This window comes from Lynx canadensis, chromosome F1 (assembly GCF_007474595.2).
Source record: "Lynx canadensis isolate LIC74 chromosome F1, mLynCan4.pri.v2, whole genome shotgun sequence".
NCBI lineage: Eukaryota > Metazoa > Chordata > Mammalia > Carnivora > Felidae > Lynx > Lynx canadensis.
In genome coordinates, this window is record NC_044319.2 from 66,589,144 (window position 1) to 66,611,802 (window position 22,659).

The window sequence follows — 22,659 nt, forward strand, 5'->3', positions numbered from 1 at the left end:
AGCTCTGAGGCTCCTCTGCAGCCCCGCTTCCTGCCACGCGGGCATCCCTGGTTTCACACCACCCACCTCCACAAACCATGGGTTTGGGCGGAGGGCTTGGCCTTTACTATGTAGACACAGCCCTCTTCCAATCAGCTGCCAACTCGGCATCCTCTATGGAGTCCTTGCCTCCTGTGGGCGACTGCCAGCTGCAGAAGGAGTGGGGGCCTGGAGCCCTCCCCTTCCCCTGGGCCTGGGCGAAGGGGTTACAATCCCTGAGATCCTGCGGGCAGCACGGAGAGAGCAAGCCGGGAGCAGAGGGGCCAAGCTCAGCCCGGGGAAGAACTGGAAAGCCCTTCGGCCACTTCTGGCCGTGAGACATGAACAGACTCAGAGTCCAAACGTTCCAAGTAGTTCTGGAACGGTTTTCAGACAATCTCGAGGGGCAACATATAGCAGTGGAGTTTGCTGGCGATCGAGATCGCCCCCGGGGAGGCCAGCCCCCCATGCAGGGACCAGAGATGCTGCGACAGCCCGGCGGCGGCTCCGGGAGGCAGGTGGGAGGGGCTAGGTGGTCTCCTCCTCCCTGGGCTTGGCCTTGGTGGCGGGGGCCCGTGGCAGCATCAGCTCCTGGATCGTCGCGTACGCAGGACATTGTGGGGAGAAGCAGTTTTTCTGGAAGAGGGAAAGGAAGGGGACGGTGGACAGAAGGGATGCGAGTCAGTCCTCTGGCAGGACAAAGCTTCCCGGGACAAGGTGGGTTAGGGGCCAGGGGACTCACCGCCAGGGACAGCCGCAGCAGCCCCACTGGGCCCTTGGACGGGCTCTTGGACTTGGAGAACTGGGCCTGGTACTGCACGGTGGCCAGGAAGCCCTCCAGCCCCACCTCCGTGATGCGGTTTCCTGGGAGAGGGAGCGACCCAGGTGGCCCCACTGCACCTGTGCCCCTCCCACCCAGCCCCTGCCCCTGCTTCTCCTCTTCCTGCTCCTCCCCCCCACACCCACCCTCCCTTTCTCCCTCTTCCCCACCTCCCCCCCCCCCCCCCCCCCCCCCCCCCCCCCCCCGCCTTCCTGCCTCGTTCTCCCGCTGCCCACCTGGTTTCCCGCCTGCACTCCAACTGCCAGGCCCGCGGCCCGACCTACTCTCGCCCCAGACCCTGTGCAGGAGGGCCTCCACCCTCGTGACGGCCAACCACGGGAGGACCGTGTTCTGCCCCGTAGGGTTGGGGGGGGGGCACCCCCAGGGCAGCACGGGGCCCCGGTGGCCTCACGGCAGGAGGACAGGGGTGCTCGGCAGACATACGGAGGAGGTTAAGGTGCAAAAGGACCTTGTTCCCAGGCACGAAAACCTTCCCGTCGCGGTGCTCCACCGGCTCCAGGAGCGGGTTGACCGTCTCTGTGGCTTCAGCAACCAGCTGCTAAAGCATAATCCCAATTGCAGCAGAGTAGAGGGAGCGAGCCCCCAGGCCACCAGTCAGTCAACATACATGCTTTGGAGACCAGCTATAGGCCAGGCTCTGTCCTAGGTGCTGGGGATACAAAGACACAATAAGCCCACGCCCTCCAGAAGCAACACTGTGAGGGGGAGCCAGAAGGGGAGGGGGGAAGGGATGGGCAAGCCCCGTGGAGAAGCTGGGGTGTGCGGAGCACAGAGGAGGCCCCCCGGCCCCCTCTCCGGGAGCAGGTGGCCCCTGTGCTGAAGCTTGCGGGGCGTGTGACGGTTACCAGGCAAAGAGGGGGCGGAAGGTGTTCCAGGCAGAGAAAATGGCCAGAGCGGAGGCCTGAGGCGTTGGGGCTCTCCTAACAACCAGCCAGCGCGAGGAGGGGCCAGCGCGAGGAGGGCCCAGCGCTGGAGACAGGACAACCCACGGACCGGACCGGGGCAGAAAGGCAGGCCCCTGGGGTGCCCGGCTGACTCCGTGGGGAGGAGCCTGCGTGCGACTCTTGATCTCAGGGTCCTGAGCTTGAGCCGCACGTTGGGCACAGAGACTACTTAATAAAACAAAACAATGTTTGAAGGCAGCCCAGCCCCTCTCTACCTGACCTTCCTCCTTGGTAGGATCTTGTGTCGGTGCCAGAGAAAACTCCCAAAAGAGGGGAGGCCCCTCCCTGCCTAGGGCAGGAGGTCTGATGATAGAGACAGACCCTTGGACAGCTGGAGGGCTGGGGCTGCCGGGCGCTGTGGAGTCAGCCCAGAAGGTTCCGAAGTAACGTGGGAGCCTCCCCAAGTTGAAAGGGAAAAGGGAGGCTCGGGCGGCAAAAGAAAAAGGGGCTCAAGGAGCCGAGCACAGGGTGGGGCGGCACCACGAGAGCCCTGCCTTCCCGGGGAGCTGAGAGGGGCACAGGGCCAGCGGGACAGTGTGGCCGTGGCCGTCCGGCTGGGAGGGAGCGGCCTCCTCCAGCCGGACAGAGGGAGCACTGAGCTCTCCCCCACCCCGCAAGGAGCCGGGTTGGGATGGGACGGTGGTGGGGGGGGGGGACCAGAGACCTTTGGGGCGGGGCCGGGCAAGCACTCCAGGGGGCCAGGCTGCCACCACACCCCCACGCCCACCACCTCTCCCCTACCTCCGACTCCAACAGGAAGCTGCGCTTCTCTTTGTTCCCAGTCTTGGGCCCTTTCCCCTTGCTTGTTTTCTGCTCAGGGATGGTGACCTCTGCAGGGGGCGGGGGAGCCAGAATGCACAGGGCCCACTCCGGAGACCACCCAGGGGCCCCGGAGAGAATGGGGCCCGGGGGGAGGGGGGGAATCTCCTCACACCAAGGGTTGGGAGCAGCCAAACAGCTGGAGGAACCACCCTGGCCAGGACGACAGTCCTCGTCTCAGAGCAGTGCCTTGGGGGTCCCCTCTCTTGGTAAACGACGTGGGGAGTGCAGTGGGCCAGGGGCCCCGGTGGGACGGGGCCACATGGGGCCAGAAGGACATCACCAGAAAACGCACGTGGAGGCGGAGGACAGGCCTCCCGTCCAGCACCCCCGCCGGCCCTCCCCCTGCGCCGAAGAGCTGCCTCGAATGGGCACCAGCACTTACTCCCTTTGCCTGACTTCGTGGGGTCTTCTTTCTTGGGGGTCCCTTGCGTGGGCGACTGCCCTGACCCTGACTTCTCCTCCTTCCTCACCGACTCCTGGGCAGCCAGTAAGGACGCAGATAGAACCCGCCTCCCCGGGCAGGACGGAGCCCGGCTGGGAAGGGGCCCACGCGGGACCTTCCCCGGCCTTCCTCCCTCCAGCCCGGTTCCCCCAGCGCTGGCAGCACACCCACCCCCCCCCGACTTCTCCTTCTTCTTGCTCAGGCCTTTCGGGGTCTTGGTCGTCTGCGTCTTGTCTGTCTTTTCCGCCAGTGCAGCACTGTTGACCTGCAGCAGCAGGTTCTTCTCCCGGTCCGTTTTGGAGTCCCCAGGTCGGGAGGAGGAAGGCTGCGCTCACAGAAGGGAGGGGAGGGGAGGGGAGGGGAGGGGAGGGGAGGGGATGGGAGAAGCAGCCAGCACCCCTTCCTCCAGGAGGGGTGAAGGGAAGCCCGGTGCCCGGCGTGGCACCCCCACGCCATCTCCCCGCCTAAAAGCCGAAACTGCACGTTTGGGAGTCCTGGGGGTGCGGGGGAGGGGGGTGGCGGTGGGAGAGGCTGCGGCGGGGCGGGGGGCTCAGACTCTCGCGTCGGGAGCGAAAACAGACTTTCACTGATCTAAGGCAGGTGCACCGCGCGCACTGTCCCGTGCGACCCCGCGACAGAGCTGCGGAGCAGCCGGGCGGCAGGCGAGCACGCAGGCCGCAGTTAGGGAACGCGCCCCAGGTCCCGGGCTGTGGCCGGCTGCTCGGGGTTGGTATCTAGTCCTTTCTCTCGCCCCGCAGGAGAGGCTCCGCAGGGAGCGCAGTCCCGCTAGGCCTGGGGGGGCGGGGGGCGCTTCGGGCAGGGCCGCGGGCGCCGGGGGCTCACCGATCGTGAGCGCTCCTGCGTCCCTTTCTCCAGCAGGAGGCGGCGGCGCTCCACCACCTCGGTGTGCGTCAGCTCGAAGGGACGCAGGACCTGGGGCGAGCAGCCCGCGGTCAGACACCGGCGGGGAGGGGGGGGGGACCCCAGCCTCTGCCCCGCCGCCGCACCCACCTCGGCCAGCTTCAGGGCGCCCTGGTCCTGGATGCGGTTGTGCGCCAACGACAGCCAGAGCAGGGCGCGGTTCAGCCGGAGGCCCTGGGGCGGGGGCGCGTGTGAGCCTGTGGCCCGGCCGTCCCGCCTCCGCCTCCAGTCCCCGCTCCCTGTCCCCGCTGGTCACGTACGTCCGCGATGTAGCCGGCACCCGCGTCCCCGATGTGGTTGAAGGCCAGGTTGAGCGAGACCAGGGTCCGGTTGCAGCTGCGCAGCGTGGACAGAGCCTGGCCCAGCAGCTGCGCGCCGTGGTCGTCGATGTTGTTGTTCCGCAGAGACAAGTGCGCGATCCTGCGCGCGGAGGGAGAGCAGGCTGGCTGGAGACGTGTGGCCGCGCCCCCGGGAGCCCAGCGGAGAACTCGGCGCGTAAGGAGGGCGCAACGGTCCGAGGGCGGAGGGGCAGGAGCGGAGGGTGCCTGGGGGTTTGTTAGAGGGCAGGACAGGGTGGACCAGGGGGGGGACGGGCCCTAAGAAAGGGGGGGAGGAAAAGCAGTCTCACGGGCTGTCCGCGGCCATGAGCTTGTGATAGGACTGTTCCGGCAGCGGGTTGCCCTCCAGAGACACCTTCCTGAGGACGGGGGAGATCTGAGGACCTGGCGGCACCACTGGGGCCAGAGGAGGGAGGGGGTCCGACAGGACGTGTGGGTCTCTGGGGAGCAGCTTGGAAACAGCCCAAGGGTGGCCCTCCCTCCCGTGTAGGAAGTTACACGGACAGTTCTTTCGACTAAAAACCCACAAGTTCTGGGGTCTTCGGTCAAGCGACAGACTCTTGATCTCGGCTCAGGTCTTGATCTCTCGGTTGGGGAGACGGAGCCCCGCATCAGGCCCTGCGTCGATGGGGTGCGGCCTGCTTGGGGCTCCGTCTCTCCTCTCTGCCCCTCCCCCACTTGTGCACGGGCACACGCTCTCAAAATAAGTATTAAAATATTTTTTTAAACATGAAAATCCGTAAGTGTAGCCATGTGAATGGGGTCACTCGCCAGCGCTAGTGACCGGTGGTGAGGTGGCCTCTGAAAGGATTTCGGGATCCCACCTTCCTGGTACCCATGCCGGGTGTAGTCCCCCCACTCCCCCCCCCCCCAGTGTGGCTGGACCCAGTGACCCCCTTCCTACTGAATGGAATATGGCACAAGTAATGAGGTGTCGCTTCTAGGTCACAAAAGGACCGTGGCCCCTGCGTCGGGAGCTCTCTGGCCCTCTCTGGGATCCCCTGGGGGGCAGGGGGGGCACCCAGACGGCCAGACTGGCCCGGAGAGCCCTCCCTCCTACTGCAGCCCCACGGAGGCAGCCACTAGGTCAGCTGGGAGGCAGGTGCTCCAGCCCCAGCCGCCAGCTTCCTGTGGGCCCACCGGGCCACCGCCACCACCGCGAGGGACCACACACCCCACACCCCACACCCCCCACCCCCACGACCATCCCCCCACCACACACACACACACACCCTGGGCAGGGGGCACCCAGCTCGCCCACACCCGCACCCAGGTCTATCTCACAGAAACCAGAAACCAATAAACTGGTGTCGCTGTAAGCCCCCACGTGACACGTAGTGTGTACCTGATTCGCGACCCCCATAAGCCTGGCTTCTCCCGCAGCAGCAGCAGGCGCTGGGAGAACGCAGGCCCTTTTCCAAGTCACCACGAACACTGAACTAACGGCTAGAAGCTTCTCTACTTAAAAGTTCTCTCCCACGGTTTATTATCACGGGAGATTCACTACCTTTCGGGTTGGCTCCTCCTTCACCTAAAGGTCATCACGTTCATTTTCAATTATTCGCCCTCGGCGATCTGACTCACTTTCGTATCTTAAGAGGAATCCCTAGGTCTGTTTCCGGTTCCCATGATGGAAACAAATTACGTTTCCTCCGCTGAGGGAGACCCAACCCCGCCCTGCAGGAACGTCCCACCGGCCACCAGGGGAAGACCCGTAGCCCCAGAACGCGGAGGGTGTGTTCTGTGAAGCAGGATAAACCAAAGGTGCTGGGGAAGCCTGGAGAAGGACTGCGAGGCCCCACACCTGTAGTGACACCGCCTCCCACCTGGCCCCTGCCCCCTCCATTCCTCCTCCACAACTCGGCACCACCTCCTCCAGGCAGCCCTCCTGTCTCCCCGCCCAGCAGCCATGAAATGAATGGGGTGGCACTCTTTCTCTGCCCCCGCTCCCTGCCCCACGAACCGCCACAGTGCCCACGCGGCCCTGCAGTATCTGCCCTAACCTCTCCCTCCCCCACCGATGCCGGAGGAGAAGAGCCAGCCCTTAGTCCCGCCTTCAACCCCAGGCAGGAAACCCCCAGGGAGAGCATGGGTGGTCGTGGTGGCGAGGAGAGGGGTCGGGGCCCAAAGGCCTGTCTCTTTAGGCACTGGTGTGGCATAAAAGGGACCCCCTCCTTGTCACACTGGAGCTTCTAAACCTCCCTCCCGCCCCAGGGACGCCACCGCCAGTCTCCTCCCCAAACTGCTCCCGGCCCCCCGCCCCCCCCCCGCGCCAGGTCCGTCCTGGGGCCCTCCCCACCTGCCCTCCCGCCTCTGACCTGAGCGTGGGCGCGCAGAGAGGCAGGAGCGCGATGAAGGTGCTCAGGGTCTTATCCGTCAGCCCCACCTTCCACAAGCTGGACTTGGGAGGTGCGGAAGCCAGCTGGAGCCTCACCCCCTTCCCCGTGTCCCCTCCAGCCACACGGTCTCCCGGGCGCCCCTTCCACCGTCCCGGGCCTCCCGCGCCCCTGCCCGCGGCTCTTTATCCCCCGCCCCGGCCCACCCACCCCGTGCCCTCACTTTATGGCCTGCAGCTGGCTGAGGGGGGGCAGACATTTGGAGAAGATGCCCAAGATCCGCTCCTCGACCCTCCAACCTGTGGCAGCAAGAGCAGGGAGGGGCCTCAGGACCGGGCCAGGGGGGTCCGCGGTGTGGGGGGGACTGCGGGGCGGGGGGGGGGGTGCACCGCCGGGAGGTGGGAGGCGGACTGAGGGCGAAGGGGCACCGCGGGGCCGGGGGTCGTCGGGGCTCAGGTCCAGGGGGCGGGGCAGCGCGGGGTGGGGGCGGACCCGGGCCGGAGGGGCACCGCGGGGTGGGGGAGCGTCGGGACTCAGGACGAGTGGAGGTCCGCGGGGGGGGGGGGGGGGCACCGAGAGGGGGCGGGCCCGGGGCGGGGCTCACCGCGGATGTAGATTTCCTTCACCCACTTGTCCTCGGGCTCCAGCTCCACCTGGATCGTGGGCCGGAAAAACACGTATTTGCTCTCCAGGCTGTTGAGGCTGCAAGACGCCGACGGGCGCTGATCGTCTGCAAGGCAGGGGTGCAAGGAGCGGGGTGAAGAGGGAGGAAACAGAAGCGCCGGCCCAGGGCGGCCAGAGGGCAGTAGCCCCCAGGTGTGGCCGGGCCAGGGTCGCCGAGGGTTTGGGGAGGAAGGCGGGAGACTCGCCCGCCTCCACACCCGCCACTTGGAAGCCTCCCCTCCGCGCGCCGCACCCCTGCCCTGCCCCCCCCCCCCCCTGGCCTTTGACCCGGCCAGCGAAGGGGTCCACCCGGCAGGCCCCCTAGGGGCTCCCCTGGCACTCACTCACCCTGGGCGGGCTTTTCCGACATCGAGGCGGAGGGGACGAAGGCCGGGTGCGGGCGAGGCCGGGTGACGACCTTGGGGAAGTCCGTGTAGCCCGAGCGCGTGCAGAGCTCGGCGAAATCCGTCTCGAGGACCCCGGTGCACTGGTATTCCTCTGCGGGGCGGCGGGAGGTGAGGGCGGCCGGGCCCGCCGCCGTCGCCGGGGGGGGGGGGGGCAGCAGAGGGCAGCGGGCGCCCGCGGGGACCCACGGGGACCGCGCCGGCGACGCGTCCCCAGGCTCAGCCGCCCGGGGCTTCGGGCCCCGCGGCGGCTGGGCGCCCCCCTCCCGGAACGGCATCCTTACAGCCAGTGTTTAATCTAAGATGCGTGGTAAAGACCCACGCTGGGGACACTTGAGGGCAAACCGCGGGAAACCCAGACCCGGGAGAAAGGGGGCTGCCGGGCGCCTCCCCTCTGCGCTGGGGGCTCCACCCACCCACGGGTCAAGGCCGCTTGCGCTGCGCTCCCAGCCCCGGGGCAGGGGGGCGCTCCACCTCCCACAGTGTCCCCAGCCCGGCCTCCTCCCGTGCCCCTTGTTTGCTGGGACGGCCCAGGGTCACCCGGGGAAAGAAGCCCAGGCCCGACCGACGCGAGCCTGGGAAGGAAGCCAGGAGCACCTGTCACCCCGCCGCCACCCCAAACGGACACGGAGCTGCCGCAGAGCCTCGGGCTTTTATTTACGCAGCAACGTGTTTATAGCACTTGTTTGTTCTGAGTGCTTTAGAAACATCACTTCACTCAAGGCTCCCATTCATTCAGACCCACGCTCCCCACATCCCATCCTGAGGGCTATGCAACCTGGAGTCCTCAGGGACCCGAGGTCTTTCCCACTTCCCCATGGGCATCCCAGGAAGAAGTGGTTCCTGAAGATGGGAAGGGCTGTCCCTGTTGCAGGGGAGAGTCTGGAGGCCGAAGGGTTGGCCCGGTACCAGCCTGCTCTCCCAAGTGCCGGCAGCCTGGAGCCGGAGCCCCCGAGGCACCACCACCGGCCTGTGCTGAGCTGAGCCGGAGGAGAACCGGTGCAGCTGACCACCCGGGAGCCTGCCCGGAGGCCCAGATGGTCTGGAAGCAGGTGCTCAGAACAAGTGGGGACGAGACAGGTTCTCGTGGCAAAGGAGCGAGACCGGGGGGGGGGGGGGGACAGGGGCACAAGACACATCAGCTCCAGGGACAAGGCGGTTGAGAGGAGGCTCAGGGCCCCAGGGAACCCCCTTGCACAGCCGCCTCCTGCACACCGCCTGCCTTCCGGGCTGTTCCCCCTGCTGGGGGAGCCCCTCACCCCTTCCTCCTTTGCTCCCACCACCCTTCCCTGTAACAGAGATTCTCAAACCTGAACAAGCCAGGAGAGCCGGTCAAAACAGTTTCCTGGGCCCCCTCCCCAGAGACCCTGATTCCGAGGGCCAGGTGGAGTCTGTGAATTTGCATTTCTAACAAGCTAACAACAAACCGGTGATGCCAAAGCTGGTCCAAGGCCGGCGGCTGAGAGCCTCTGCTCTGGAGCCGGGCTGCCCAGCAGAACTTCGCGGGCACATGGAAATGCTCTCTGCGCTTCAGGCAGCCTTTACCTGGTGGCCAGTGAAGCTCTAAAGGGGGCTTGTCCCCGCTCCGTCCCTCCCACACTCCTTCCTCAGGCTCTCGGCTGACCTTGCCTTGCACTTCTTGAGAAACAGAAGCCACCAGATGGGGTTTCCACTAAATCTCTAAACCTTCCTGCGGCCGCCATCACTCTCTACCCGGCTGGAGCCCTGAGCCCCGCATCTGCCCCACCACTGCCCTCAGTGCCACTCCGTGTTGCCCTGGGCGGTCGCCACCCCCACTCTCTCCCACCTGTCAGCTTCTCTGCCAGCTGCTCCCCCCCAACAATGCCTCCAAGTGCTCCACTCTTCTCTGCACATGCCCCCCGCTGCCCCAGGGGAACCTCTTTCCTCCCCAGGCCTTAAATACACCCGGACATCAGCAGCTCCCAAAGTGCCAGCTCCAGCCTTCCCTCTCTTGGGTGCTCCGGACCCAGGTGTCCAGCTGACGGCACCCCTTGGGGGACTTCTCCCACGTGCCCTTGCTTCAGGCTTTCCTGTCTGCGCGGATGGCACCTCAACCCACCTACTGCCGAGCCCAGAAACCTAGGAATCGTTTCTCCCTTCACTTCCCACCCGAGCCGAGACTCCACCGGTTCTTACGGCTTCTACTTGGGAACTATTTTTCCAAGAAGTCTAACTCATTCTCCCTCGCTGCTCTACCCCAACTACCACTGTCCCCCGTGTGGACTGGCGAAATGCCTGGATTCACCTCCCTGCCTCCACACTCTTCCCTTCCTCTCCACTGTTTATGCAGAGCGGGGGGGGGGGGGGGGTGATGCAGCTGGGTTCCTACCTGTAAAACATTCTACATTGTCTTGTCTCTCCTTCTGGAAAATGCTCTTTCTCCAGCTCTCACAGCTCCCCACCCCCCAGCCACCCTGACGAGGAGGTAGCCCCTGACCAAATTCTGACTATCAGAGCCTCTTCCCAAGTGGTTTTCCCATGAGTCCAGGGACAGCAAGCCCTGTCCCTCTCAAAGTGGATGGATTTGAATCAAGGAGCCTTCCAACAGGGGTGCCGGCTGGCTCAGTTGGTAGAGGGCACATCTCTTGATCTTGGGGTCATGAGTTTGAGCCCCACGTTGGATGTGGAGCCTACTTTAAAAAAAAAAAAAGACTTCCAGTAAATTCCCCTTTGTGGATCATTTATGTGGGCTGGGGTTCTGTCCCTTGCAACACACAGAGCCACACGCTGACTCCTCTGGTTTTCTTTCCCCAGAGAGTGTGAATGGACCCTGTGCATCTCCGCATCCAGAAAGTAATTGTTGAATGAATGAGTAAATAAAAATCAACTCAAAGTCACCTCCTGGTGGGTTCCCCTCCCCGCACCTGGTGTCCCTCCCCGGGGCCTTCTTCTCATACATCTTATCACACCTTATCCTGTTTGTCAGCGTCCCAAACCACAGGGTGGGTTCTTTGGGATCGAGTTCGATTCAAAGCTGTGCCAAGTTGACTTTCAAGAGCTGGGCTGCGAGAACCGTGATCTGTAGGCCAAGATGGAGCAGAGAGCTGGGCACAGGGGTGCACAATGTACGCTCGTGGGATCAACAAAGGAATTTGCACTTTACAAAACACCTTCCCACCGCCAGCTCCCTTGTTCCTCACATGTCCCATGTCCGCACTACACAGAAGGGTGCCCGGGGCCACACGCCTAATAAGGGTCACCACGCAGGAGCTGGTTACACGCACCAGCTGAACACAGCGAGCCTCAGCACCGGAGCTCCCACGGCGACCCCCGGCTCGCCCGCCGCGCGCTCCAGGCCGGCGCTGCGCCCCGCACAGCGACCATGCCCACCCGCCCGCCTACCGGGGTTCTTGGGCTCCTCCTCGCCCACCGGCGGCAGGACAAGGACCGGCTTCTCCTTGGCCCCGCGATCCCCCTTCTTGGTCACCGTGCCGGACGACTTCTGGGTCCCGGGACGCGGGGCCCTGGGGGAGGCCCCGGGCGTACTCGCCTCGCCGGACATGCCGGCGCCGTCCGCAGCGGCCCTGGGACGGCCCACGCGGCGCGGAGGCGAGACGGGACTCTGTGGGGCTCGCCCTGGGGGAGGACTGAACCCGGGGGTCTCTATTCCGCTGCCACCGCCCCGCCGCGCCCGCCGCCGCGTGGTCTCCGCGTCCCTCTCCAAGACAACGCGCGCGGCGGGAGGGCGCAACAGTTACAGCCGCGGGCGGGGGAGCCCGGGGGCGGAGCCAAGGAGAGAGCGAGGGGGGCGGGGCGGGGCCCGAGCCGGCATGAGGACCACTCACAGCCGCGGGCTGGGGAGCTCGGGGGCGGGGCCGGTGGGAGGAACGGTTACAACTGCGGGCGGGAGAACTCGGGGGCGGAGCCAAAGGCTGAGCGCGGGAGGGGGGTGGGAAGAGGCGGGGCCGGGACGGAGGTGGGCGGGGCATCTAAAGTCACTCGGGAAGTTGCGTCCCGGAGAGCCGGGATGCGGCACTCAGCGGAATCTAGGAAGGGAGGGTCGGGTGGGGGCAGACCCACTTTCTGGGGTGCGCCCTCCTATCCTGTAAGGAGAGGGCTCCTGATGGAAAAGGCGTGGCGCTGGGTTTTATTCCCGACCCCCCGTGTGGTTAGCCTCTGGGAAGTGTGCGCAGCTAGTGGGTCCGCTCATGAGGTCACGAGGCGGATCTCGCTTCTCAGAAATCCTGGATTCAAAGTCCTCAGCTCGTCTAGCCCCCGCGGTTCCACAGCCCTTGTGAGCCTCCCCTCTCCCCACTGCTTTCCCGCCTCCAGCCTCCGCAGCCCACCCAGCTCTGCTCCCCCCTGCCACTGCCAGCACCTCCCCGCCTGGGAGCCTTGGCGCCGACCTCCTGTGCCGCCCTGTGCACGTGCCACTCTTCCGGGAAGCTACCCACATGTGCCGCCCCTCAGCTCAGTTCGCAGGCTGCCTACTTAATGGCGCTTACCACTGGTGCTTTCAGCTCACTTAGCGGCTCGCCCCTTGGGGAACATTTATTGAGTGCCTACTGTATACCAAGGGGAACTGATGTTGAGCATATTACGTGATCCCTGCCTCCAGGGAGCCTATAGTGGGGGGGGGGGAGGGGAGGCAGAGATTAATCAAATGATCCCACAAACACCACATTACAGGGAGGACTGGTACCCTGAGGACCTTCTGCAGGTATCCGGTGGATGAACACAGCTGGAATCAGTGCTACACAACAGAGGGGAGCAAGAGAGGCGCTTCCCTGAGGACAAGTAGCAGCTAACAGGTGAGCGGAAGACAAGAGCACCGGATGTGCAAAGTCCCCGGGGGTAGGAAGAAGTGTGGCTGGTAGGTGGATCTAGAGCCCAGGGTGACTAGAACGGAGTGACAGCGAATACAGTTCAAGGTGAGGCTGAAGACAGGCCAGGCCAGCAGAGCCCCTAAGGCCTGTGACAGTTCTGAGTCTGGTCCCAGAGCCATGGGGCACCCACGAAGACGTCCACACACAGGTAACTAACCACTGTCTATTCTGAGCAGCCGGTTGAACAGGTGCCAGTGTGCAAGGAGGCCAGTTAGGCTGTTGCTGGAGTTCGCTGAGTTTGGGCTGCCTCTCGACTGCACAGTGTGTGCCCCAGACAGGGTGTGTGCCTGGAGGCCCTCTGCACACACACACACACACACACACACACACAGCCCGGGAGTGCGCAGAAAAGGAGCCCAATATACATTTTTGACATTAATCTGAAATCAGAGTTTTCCAGCAACATTCAACCCACCAGTTTATGTACAAAGGCCTTGGGGCCCTGGGGAGCAGCAGGCTACGAAACGTACAAAAGGGAAGGCAGGCCTCCTGCTGACCGGCGTCTCCCACGATGGAACCCGGGATCCAGGCCCCGGTGTCCCGGACATTCGCTTCCTCTGTCAGGCGTGCTCGCGCTCACGGCCCGCCGGTCCTCTCCCCGCTCCTGGCAGGGTACAGCGGGCTCTGCCCCCAGCCCTGGGCCGCGAAGGGCAGGTACTGGCCTCTGCGCACCGCCCCGACCCCTCAGCGGTCCTGGCGCCGAACTGGGGGTGACGGGGGATGCCGTACTGGGGGCAAGTCATAGTGTCCAGGGATGTGGCTGTTCTTTGGGGAGTCGTAGTGGCCAGGGGGCAGGCCCGGAGGCAGTGGGGGCTGGGAGCCCACAGAGTCTCCATCTGGGGACAGAGAAGGGACAGGGCGGGAGGTGGCTCCTCCCTCCTCACCCCTCCCAGCCCCTCCCCAGCCCCTCCTGCCCACAGACAGACGACGGACGGTGCCCGTTTGTGTATCTCCTCGGCTGCCGTCGGGGGGAGGCCACCTTGACCTGCCCACCTCATAGGTTATGAGGACACTTTGTCTCCAGCCTTGTTCCCCTCTTTTCTGGGTACCAACGCCACAAGTCAGGTGCTGTCGGACCATTTCAAATCCTCAGCCCTGGGAGGCAGGCCACCACTCACAGGCCCTCGGAGGCAACGTGACTTCCCAGACGTGATGCCTGTGCGAGCCCAGTCTGACCCCAAAGTCCACGCTCTTGGTGCTGCACCGAGCCCGCTCTGTGCTCTCTCCCCCCGACCCTTCTTTCTCCCTCCCTTGTCCTGCTTCCCTGTAGCCCCTGCCCCAGCGGAGAAGGGGGACTCACCATAGGTCAGAGGGCTGGGCCGTTCGTAGGTGCCACTGTCTCTCTGTGGCTGGGGGTGTCGCCGCCTCTGGCTGTCCCGGAGTGGAGGGGGCTGCCTGGGGGGAGACCCTGAGGGGGGGCCTTTCATCTCCACATAGCTGCTCTCCCGGAGGCCCCCGAGGAGGCTGGGCAGGTCCCGGATGGTGGCGTAGGGGTTTTCGCTGCTCAGGGAAGCCACGCTGGCCCCCAGCCCCTCTTCGGAGATGGGCCCCAAGGAGAGGGGGAAGGAGTCAGGCTCTGTGGGCGCACTGGCGCCCAAACCCCAGCTCGGCCTCCTGCCTCACCCCTGCGCCCGTACCTTTACCAGAGAACGGGCCTGGGCCGTCGCTGCTACGGTAGCTGTGGCTGTAGCTCAGGCGGCCGCTACCTGCGCAGGGGGAGCATTGCGCAGGCAATGAGCAGTCAGACCCCGCGCTCCTCCCCAGGCTCCCACCTGCCCCGGAACCAGAGCCCAGACCCTTCTGCGGACACACAGGCTCCGAGGGAGCGGGGTGCTGGGCTGCACAAGCCCCCCTCTCCAGACGCCTTGGCCTCCAGGCTCCTACCCCTGTCCAGAGGCCCTGCAGGGGGCTCCCGGCGGTGCTTCCAGTCCGCAGGCAGGGTGCTGTGGTTATCCTGCCCGTGAGCCCCCCCTGGCCGCTCAGGGACCTGCAGGCTGCCGAAGAGCTGACTGCCCGGAAGCTGGTAGGGGAGGGGCGGAAGGGGGAGAGAACACACAAGGATGGAGCTTTCCAGAGAAGTAGGTGTGCGCCCCCCCCCCAACCGCGGTGCCTTCCCTCCCCCAGCACTGACCTTGTTCGGGGGCGGGGGTTTAGGTGAGCACTGTGACAGGGTGTGGTAGCTGGGGTTGGAGTAGTAGTGGCTGTAGCTGGGAGGGACATCTGCGCGAACAGACGGGGCGCGTCGTGACCTGGCCGGTCAGCGAGAGGCCCGGGCCCGAGACAGTTGTTCTGTCCCGGCAGATCTGACCTCTCTTCTCCCCTCCAGCTCCCCGCTTCGCCTCTTCCGGGTCCAGGGAGGGACACGGGAGCCCCGCACCCCATCCGCCCGGAGCCCACGCGCCAGCCCCGCGTCGTGTCCCCCGCCCCTGGGCCAGCTCACCTGGCATGACGTACTCAGAGCCATCCAGCCGCCCGCTGCTGTAGGCCACGGCCAGGTGTTGGTGTGCCTTGCCTTTTTGCCAATGGCGGTAGCCGACGAACAGTGCCAGCAGGGCCACCACCAGGGACCCCAGCACCGCGATGCCAATCACTGCCCCCAGCGAGTTATAGGCCACCGGAGAGGCAGGCATCATGGTGAAGGGCTCCTGGCTTCCTAGGGGGATGGGGTGGCCGCTCAGCGCGGTCTTGGCTCTGCCCGTGAGCTTGGGGTGCCCGCATAGGACAGGCCCCGGGAGGGGGGCAGGGCCCATAAGGGGACGGGGTCCCGGTGCCCTGGGGACCATCGGGGCCAACAGGAGAACTCACCAATCCTGCAGGGGGCGCCGCTGTGCCCCGGGGGACACACACAGGCTCCCGTCTCTGGGTGGCACCTCTCTCCGGGACCACACTGGCAGGACTGGGAGCAGTTGGCACCGACCATCCCCGGAGAGCAGCCTGCGGGACAGGCAAGGAGGCAGTGGGGTTGAGGGACCCGGATGTGCAGTGTCTGCCTTGGGCTTGGGGGCGGGGCGGGAGTTTCCCTTCTCTGGGTACCTTCTAAGCAGAGGTGTCCAGTCCAGCCTGGGGGGCAGAAACAGCTCCCATCCTGGGGGTGGCAGGCCCCCCCCTGGCGGCACTGGCAGGGCTGGGCGCAGTTGGCTCCCCAGTGTCCTAGAGGGCACGCTGCAGGAGACAAGGTGGCTGTCCGGTGGGGCAGGGCCACCCCCGTCTGGATGAACCCTCAGCCCCAGCTCCCTGAAATCTTCTCAGCCTTGGTCTCCCGGGGACACCAAGTTTTTGAACCGCAGCCGCACACCGATGAGTCACACATGCTTATCACGTGCCCAACTGCCTACTGGAACCTGCGCTTGGCTATCTAGCAGCCATTTCAGACTCGCGGGGCCAAGGCCAGACAACCAAAGGCTTTCAAACTACCCTGCATTGCTTAGCTCTGGTTTCTTTTTTACGTCTTTATCATAAGAGAGAAGTAAACCCTTTGAGGCATAATTTCTGTGTGTGTGACACTAGCAGATAATCTAATGGTAGCCGGGACCGCATCCTATGGAAAACTCTTCCCCTAGATATGCCCCTCGCCCACCGCCACGCCTGCACCCCGCCTTTCTTGTGGCCTCAGCTCCTCATCTCCCGTTTCCAACACTTGCTGTCTGTGGTTTGGGGGGCTAACCTTTTCCGTGATGTTCTTTATATATTTATGGGGGGAGGAAGCCACATACAAATAAATATAAATTGAAAAGTGCAGAGGGGATAAAAGCACGTGCCCAAAACCAAGCTTGGGGTTCCCCCCACCCCTCGCCTGGTCGAGTAATGCCGTTCCCAGGCGTCCCGTGCGGAAGGGTGGGTGTTCCCTGAGCACGTGGAACAGGACCCGGCGTGGAGGGGACACCCACTATGGATCCGTTTGCGTTGTTTACATAAGTTACCGAATCCAAGCGGGTGCAGAGGCTTTGACGCCCCGCAGCAGGGGAACAGGAGCCTCGGGCCCTCAGCCCGCCTCTCAGCACACACACGCACTCCCCCACACAGGCCTGCACGTACGCTGGGAGCAGTCGGGGCCCGTCCAGCCAGACAGACAGTAACAGGTCCCATTCGAGGGATGGCAGGAGGAGTGGTTACCACACTTGCAGGGCACACAGCGTTTGCCGTAGCGGCCAGGCTGGCAGGCTGCGGGAGAGAGACTGGCCGTGACTGGGGGGCAGGGGAGATCCCTCAGCCAGCCCTTGACCCGCTATCCTCCCTCCCTCCCTCCCACTGGAGCGGGGTAGTGGGGGCGGGGCTTCCGGCAACTGATGTTGCACCGCCCCCTATTGCTGTAAGCACCGCCCAAGTGCTTACAGGCCCCAGGTGGGGGAAGGAAGGGGGGGGCCTCACATCTCTGGCAGGAGGGGCCTCGGAACCCAGGCGCACACACGCAATTGCCGTTCTCGGGGATGCAGGTGCCCCCATTCTTGCAAGAGCAGGTGTTACTGCAGTTTGCCCCCCAGAAGCCTTCGGGGCAGGGCAGGTGGCAGCGGGTGCCTGTGGGAGAGAAGGGTAGGTGAGCCCAGCCTGGGCCCCGGTGTCCACAGGGGCTCTTCTGGACACACTTACTTAGGCCTGCATCCTCAACTCCGCTGTGGGCCTGGGGCCTGGACACCTAGAATGCTCACCCGTCCAGCCAGCCTGGCACCGGCAGCGTCCGTGAACAGGGTCACAGCCGTCAGCATGGTCACAGTCACAGGCGACTAGCACAGCCTTCACCGAACTGTCCCTTCTTGGAGAGGAGGTGGGGTGGGGGCAGGCCAGTCAGCTGGCAGGGGAGGAGGCTGCGACCCGCCATTCCCTGGGCAGACAGGCTGTTGAGTGCTTACCGGGCACGGGAGCTGGCAGTGGGCCCCCTGCCACCCAGGGGTGCAGGTACAGGCCCGGTCTGGGGGCTGCAGGCTGCCTCGTGGGCGCACTGGCAGCTGGCGTTGCAACCGAAGCCCCAGGTTCCAGGTAAGCAGGGCACAGAAGCAGTTACCAGGCTGCCAACCTGGAAGAAGGGCCCTGCAGGTAGGCCTAGGGCTCCAGCCGTCCCGGGGTAGCACACACCAGGCCTCAGCCGTGCCAGGCTCTGGGCTCCGAGCCGGGGGTGGGCTGGGGGCCCTCCCGGCCCACACGGGGGACCGGCATATACACTGGTAGAAGCCGGACAGAGGCAGAGCGGCCGCCGCCGGCGAGCCACCCCCTTCTGGGGCCTGCCTCTCCTTGCAGAATGAGGGGAGCTGGCAGTGACCCAAGTGCTTACAGGCCCCACCAGGTAACTAAATGAGTTACACAGATCACGCGGCAGACTACGGGGAGGGCAGGCGACTGCAGACCGGAGGTTGGTTAAACATAACAGAGAACCGCCCAAATAAAACACATCCGTGTTAGAATCCAGCCTAGAGGTGGCCAACGGGCCACCGGGTAGGTCTTAGAAGTCCCTCTGGCCCTGCCATCGCGCGGTTCTAGATGACAGAGGGTGAGGAATGCTCGCCGAGAGGGGCCTTCTGGCCTGGCCTTTAAGCGCAAGCAGGATTTTTGTGGTTGAAGAAAAGCAAAGTGGATATTCCAGGAAGGAAGTAGGCTGGCTACTTTCCCACCGTCCAGCTGCTGCTACCCAGAGGGCGCCGCCCTCACCCTGCAGCCTCGCGCCTTCCCCGGGCCCGCCTTCTCTCCCGTGGGCCCGCCCCCACGTCGCCCCTCCCCGGACACCCCACGACCCTCACCCTCCTTGCAGACGCAGGCGCCGTCGATGGGCGAGCAGGCCAGGGCGTTGTGGCAGGAGCAGCGTGCGGAGCAGTTGACTCCATAAGTGTCAGGCGGGCAGAGGCTGGCGCAGTGCGGGCCCTGAAAGCGGGGGCCGGACTGTGAGCGGGGCGGCCGGCTCCGCCGCCCCGCGCCCCCGGGGCCCCCGCCGGGCCGCGCCTCACCGTGTAGCCGGGCGCACAGCGGAACCGGCCGCTGTCGGGCTGGCACACGCCGCCGTGCAGGCAGAGGCCAATGCTCTGGCAGCCGGGCCCGTGCGTGTCTTGCGGGCAGTCTCTCGTTGCAGTGCAGGCCGGCCCAGCCCGGCAGGCACGCGCACTCCAGCTCATCGGGTGGCAGCTGCTGGCGGGAGGGGGGGAGGGGAGGCGCCGTCAGAGCTGCGGGGTCCGCGCACCGGCACCCCCCCCCACGACTGCCACCCCCCCCCCGGCCCCTCCGTGCAGCGCGCGACGCGCGCGGGGCTTCGCGGAACTGGGAGCGGGGGGCGTTCCGAGCGCGCCCCCGCCCCCCGTCCCCGAGGCCCTCCCTCTGCCTTCTGCGACATCTGTCTCCGCCCCTGGGGCATGGTCTGCTCCAGCCTCGGCACCCGTGAGCGCGGGCCCCGCGGCGCACCTGAGGCTGTGCTCCGGGTCGCAGGTGCACGGCTCCTGGCAGCTGAGGCCGTAGCGGCCGTCGGGGCAGAGGCGCTCGGTGCAGCGGTCCCCGGTGAAGCCGTGTTCGCACAGACACGCGCCGTTGGCCGGGAAGCAGCGGGCGCCGGGCGCGCAGTCGCACGTCTCCCGCACAGTCCTGCCCGAAGCGGCCCACGCGGGCACTCATCACGGCACCTGGGCGCCGGCCGATGGTGAGCCCCGGCGGCGCCACCCCCGCCCAGCCCCCCCCCCCACCCGCCCTCGCCGAAGCCACTCACCGATCCCCCGTGTAGCCCGGAGCGCAGCGACACTGCCCAGTGAAGCGGTCGCAGAGGCCACCATTGTGACAGCGACACTCTTGGGAGCAGTTGGGTCCGTGGAAGCCCTCGAGGCAGGGCAGGGAGCAGATGATGCCCTGGAGAGGCAGAAGGTGGACAGAGTCCTGGGTGCCCGCCACTCCCCCTGGGCACAGGGCCCCTTCATACCCCCCCCACTTCAAACCTCCGCAGGGTCCCCAGAGCCCACCCCCTTCCCAGGCATCCTCCTCCCCGTCCTGCCCAGAACCACCCCATACCCCCGCCCCAGCCTACCATCCACCCATGCGGGCAGCTGCAGGAGCCCTGGGAGGCCTGGAAGACGCCCCCGTTGTGGCAAGGATAGGTGCTGGGGCAGAAGAAGCCGACGGTGCCCCGGACACAGGTATCTCACAGCTGCTGGGTAAAGCGGTTCGAGGTCAGTGTGCACACAAGCAGCCCGCGCCCCGGCTGGGCCTCCCAGGGCTGGCCGCCTGCACGCCTCTCCCGGGGCAAGTCCTGAACTCCCGGCTCTGGTCCCTGCTGGGGACTGCAGGAGTCAGAAAGCAAAGGCTCCAGGAGGAGAGAAGTGGTGGGGACAGCCAGCACCGCCAGATGGGAAGGGGAACAAACAGCCTGTGCACTCCCCCCACCCCCAGCACCTCTGCTCCGGCCCTGACGGCTCCCCTCCCCGGCTCCTCTGTGAGGCCGGCCTTTCTTGACCTCCGCCTGGTGCACATCCCCCCACTCTGCCTCCACCTCCTTGAGACAGGCCGACAGGCCGCCTGGGACCCTGTGTCAGCCCACCTCACACATGGTCGCACACACACAGGCTCGGGCTGTCTTCACAGCAAGCCTCCCGGGTGGAGGACACTGTTCCCGCTTCACAGACAGGCACAAGCCCATGAGGGGTCAATCTGCTCAAGGTCGCTCAGCTAGCAGGCGGCAGAGCTGGGCCCGAGGACCTTGGCCTCTGCATCCCGTCCCGTTTGGGAGCCTGAGTCCCCTCGGATCCCTGTGTATGCTCGTGGCGCCCTGTGGCTGCGGCCCCATTATGCACCTGGCCCCAGTCCTCTCTGGGGGGCAGAAGCAGGCTCCGGTCTGGGGGTCACAGGGTGCTCCGTGGCAACAGGCAGTGGAACTGGCAGGCGGGACCATAGTGGCCCGGGGAGCAGGCTCCAGGCAGCGTGGGGGCTGCAGGCCGGGGGGGCAGGAGCACGCTCCACTCTTGGGGTCACAGGAGCTGCCGTTGCCACAGTGACAGGGCTTGTCACACTGCGGCCCCCACACTCCTGGGGCACACCCTGGGGGCGGGGAGGGTAGAAGGGAGTCACCAGGGTCTCACCCCTCCCTAGCCTCCGACTCAGCCCTGGGCTCTGTCCCCCAGCCCCCCACACCCGTGCCCTGTAGCACCCCCCCCTCCGAAAGGGCCGTGGCGGCTATGGGGCTCCTGTGGGGGACTGTCCGGGGAGTGAGCACCCGTGGGCGGTAAGGAGGGTGCCGCCCGGGGTCCTGGGACCTGCGGTCACCGGCTACTCACCACTGGAACAGTCCGTCACCCCTCCAGTTCTGCACACACTGCACTGATTGGGTGCCACACAGCGGCATGGACGCACTCCTGGTCACAGAGCGCTGGGCAGAGACGAAGGGAGGGGGTTGTGCTTCCCCTGCCCCCACCCGCCCATCCTCCTCTTGGGGGGGCGTTGCTGGGTGACACTCCTCCCTCCCATCCTTTTTCTGCCCCGGGGCGGCGGCGGGGGGGGGGCAGGCTGACTCTCCCCAGAAGCACTAGCATTTTCTGCCTCTGAGAGGCAGAAGACAGGGGGCCAGGACTCAAGGCTCCCCAGCCCCTCTCTGTGACATTCTCCAAGCACCTTGTTGGGAAAAGGGACAGGGGCTCCTCAGGTAGGGACCAGACATGGATGCTGTGCAGAGGGGGTGGGCTGGGTGGGGGTTAGGCAGGACTGAGGGGGGGGGGCAGGAGTTTGGGGGTGCAGGAGAGACTGGGCAGTGACAAGTCAGAGACAGACGGGCAACAGACAGGATGAGAAGAGATAGCAATGGACCCAGACCCACAGTGACAGAGAGAGACAGAGAGAGGCTGCCCCGGGGCTCAGAGAGAAGGGGCGGGAGACACACGGGGTCAGCTGGAGACACAGGCAGCAAGTGGCAGCTGCCGTCCCGGGGACACACCCGGGGCGGCGGGGGGGACGAGGCCCCCCACGGCCCCCCAGGACTCACGGACACAGATCCCGCTGCTCTCATAGAAGCCCCGGCAGCACTGGAGTCGCTTCCGGTGGTCTGTCTTCACCACCTGGCGGTACACCGTCCTGTAGACAACCCTAGCGGAGACCGCGAGGCGGCCCTCAGCCCCCTGCTGCGGCCGGGCTGTCCCCCACCCCGCCCCCCCCGCCCCCGCCCACCATGTGGCACGGGGCAGCAGGGGCACCGCTCGCCGCTCTGGGCCTGGGGAGCACAGAAGGAGCGTTCCCCCAGGCCCCCCACCCGACCCCGCGCCGCACCCCACGCCAGCCTCCCCAAGCCACGCCTTGAGTGCCTCTGCCTCCGAGTCTCCGAGGAGGAGAATGAGGGTGTGCGGGGCGGGGTGGGCACTCACGTGGGCGGGGGGAGGTGTGGGGGCTCTCCAGGGCCGGTCGCAGGGCTCCGAGGGGAGCAGGCGAAGGGGCGGGAGTGAGACTCCTGGTGGTGGTGGTGAAGCTGCAGGACAGGGGGGGGAGGGGCGGGGGGGGGGTGGTTAAGGACAGGACGGGGTCAGAGCCGGAGTCAGGGGGGCCTGGAGGAGCAGAGAGCAGAACCAGGAGGGAGGGGAGGGCTGCAGAGGGGCAGGGAGGCTGGGAAGGAGAGGAGGAGGAGACCCGGGGAGCAGGCACCCCTCACCTTCCCAGAAGCGCAGGTGTTGGGGTCACTGGGGTTGAGGGCTCCAGCCAGCCGCAGGCCCAGGCCCAGGAGAAGGAGGGCACGCAGAGCTGGTGGCATCGCAGAGGCCAGGGGCAGAGCGGGGGACCGGCGCAGAGCCACAGCCTGGAGGACCAAGTGTCTGCAGAGGCGGCTGCCTCTTGTCCCCCTGCCTTCTCTTCTCGTCACCCCTCCTTCCCTGCAGACCGTGCCCCCCCCCGCCCCGCCCTCCCAGCACCCTTCACTCACACACCACCAGCCAGTGCCTCTTCCCGGGACGGGGATCTGCCTGGTATCTCTGAGCCCCAGCCCAGGGCACTTTGACCTTGGTACCAAGGTGTGAGGGCCGGGGCCAGCGGGGAAGTCAGGGGGGAGGCCCACCTGGGCTCAGCTGGAGGAAGGACTTTCCAACAGCCAAGGTTCCGGAAGGGTAGTCGGCCCGCCTCAAGCGGGGGGCTTCCCGGCCCGCATGT

General features: G+C 66.0%; 2 protein-coding genes across 6 annotated transcripts; both read right to left on the reverse strand.

Moving 5' to 3' along the window:
* Nucleotides 1-389: 389 nt before the first annotated feature.
* Nucleotides 390-11,252, reverse strand: LRRC71 (leucine rich repeat containing 71). 5 transcript variants are annotated; one of them, XM_030302024.1, is made up of 16 exons: nucleotides 11,093-11,252; nucleotides 7,674-7,823; nucleotides 7,267-7,392; nucleotides 6,886-6,961; nucleotides 6,645-6,722; nucleotides 4,617-4,685; nucleotides 4,249-4,408; nucleotides 4,079-4,162; nucleotides 3,911-4,000; nucleotides 3,239-3,392; nucleotides 3,008-3,100; nucleotides 2,545-2,633; nucleotides 1,467-1,508; nucleotides 1,283-1,394; nucleotides 761-882; nucleotides 390-654 (listed from the first exon to the last, which is right to left on the reverse strand). In XM_030302024.1, exons 1-16 carry the CDS (start codon nucleotides 11,250-11,252, stop codon nucleotides 547-549), a joined length of 1,713 nt encoding a protein of 570 aa, XP_030157884.1. In that variant the 3' UTR covers nucleotides 390-546. The 5 variants fall into 5 exon arrangements, with proteins under 5 accessions (XP_030157884.1, XP_030157883.1, XP_030157886.1 ...); XM_030302023.1 differs by having other exon boundaries at nucleotides 1,283-1,397; XM_030302027.1 differs by having other exon boundaries at nucleotides 536-654; nucleotides 1,308-1,397.
* A 1,686-nt stretch (nucleotides 11,253-12,938) lies between these two features.
* Nucleotides 12,939-22,655, reverse strand: PEAR1 (platelet endothelial aggregation receptor 1). The gene is given in 33 exon segments (XM_030302586.1): nucleotides 12,939-13,412; nucleotides 13,877-14,110; nucleotides 14,214-14,282; nucleotides 14,461-14,596; nucleotides 14,708-14,796; nucleotides 15,017-15,229; nucleotides 15,382-15,510; nucleotides 15,610-15,738; nucleotides 16,612-16,737; nucleotides 16,945-17,091; nucleotides 17,223-17,292; nucleotides 17,294-17,326; nucleotides 17,424-17,476; nucleotides 17,479-17,566; nucleotides 17,568-17,587; nucleotides 18,306-18,426; nucleotides 18,510-18,620; nucleotides 18,622-18,668; nucleotides 18,671-18,684; nucleotides 18,958-19,124; nucleotides 19,126-19,152; nucleotides 19,154-19,172; nucleotides 19,256-19,392; nucleotides 19,568-19,679; nucleotides 20,322-20,398; nucleotides 20,400-20,446; nucleotides 20,449-20,574; nucleotides 20,811-20,876; nucleotides 20,879-20,902; nucleotides 21,512-21,612; nucleotides 21,888-21,970; nucleotides 22,169-22,312; nucleotides 22,568-22,655. Coding segments are annotated over 32 exon segments (3,066 nt in total). The 5' UTR covers nucleotides 22,268-22,312; nucleotides 22,568-22,655; the 3' UTR covers nucleotides 12,939-13,260.
* Nucleotides 22,656-22,659: the final 4 nt, after the last annotated feature.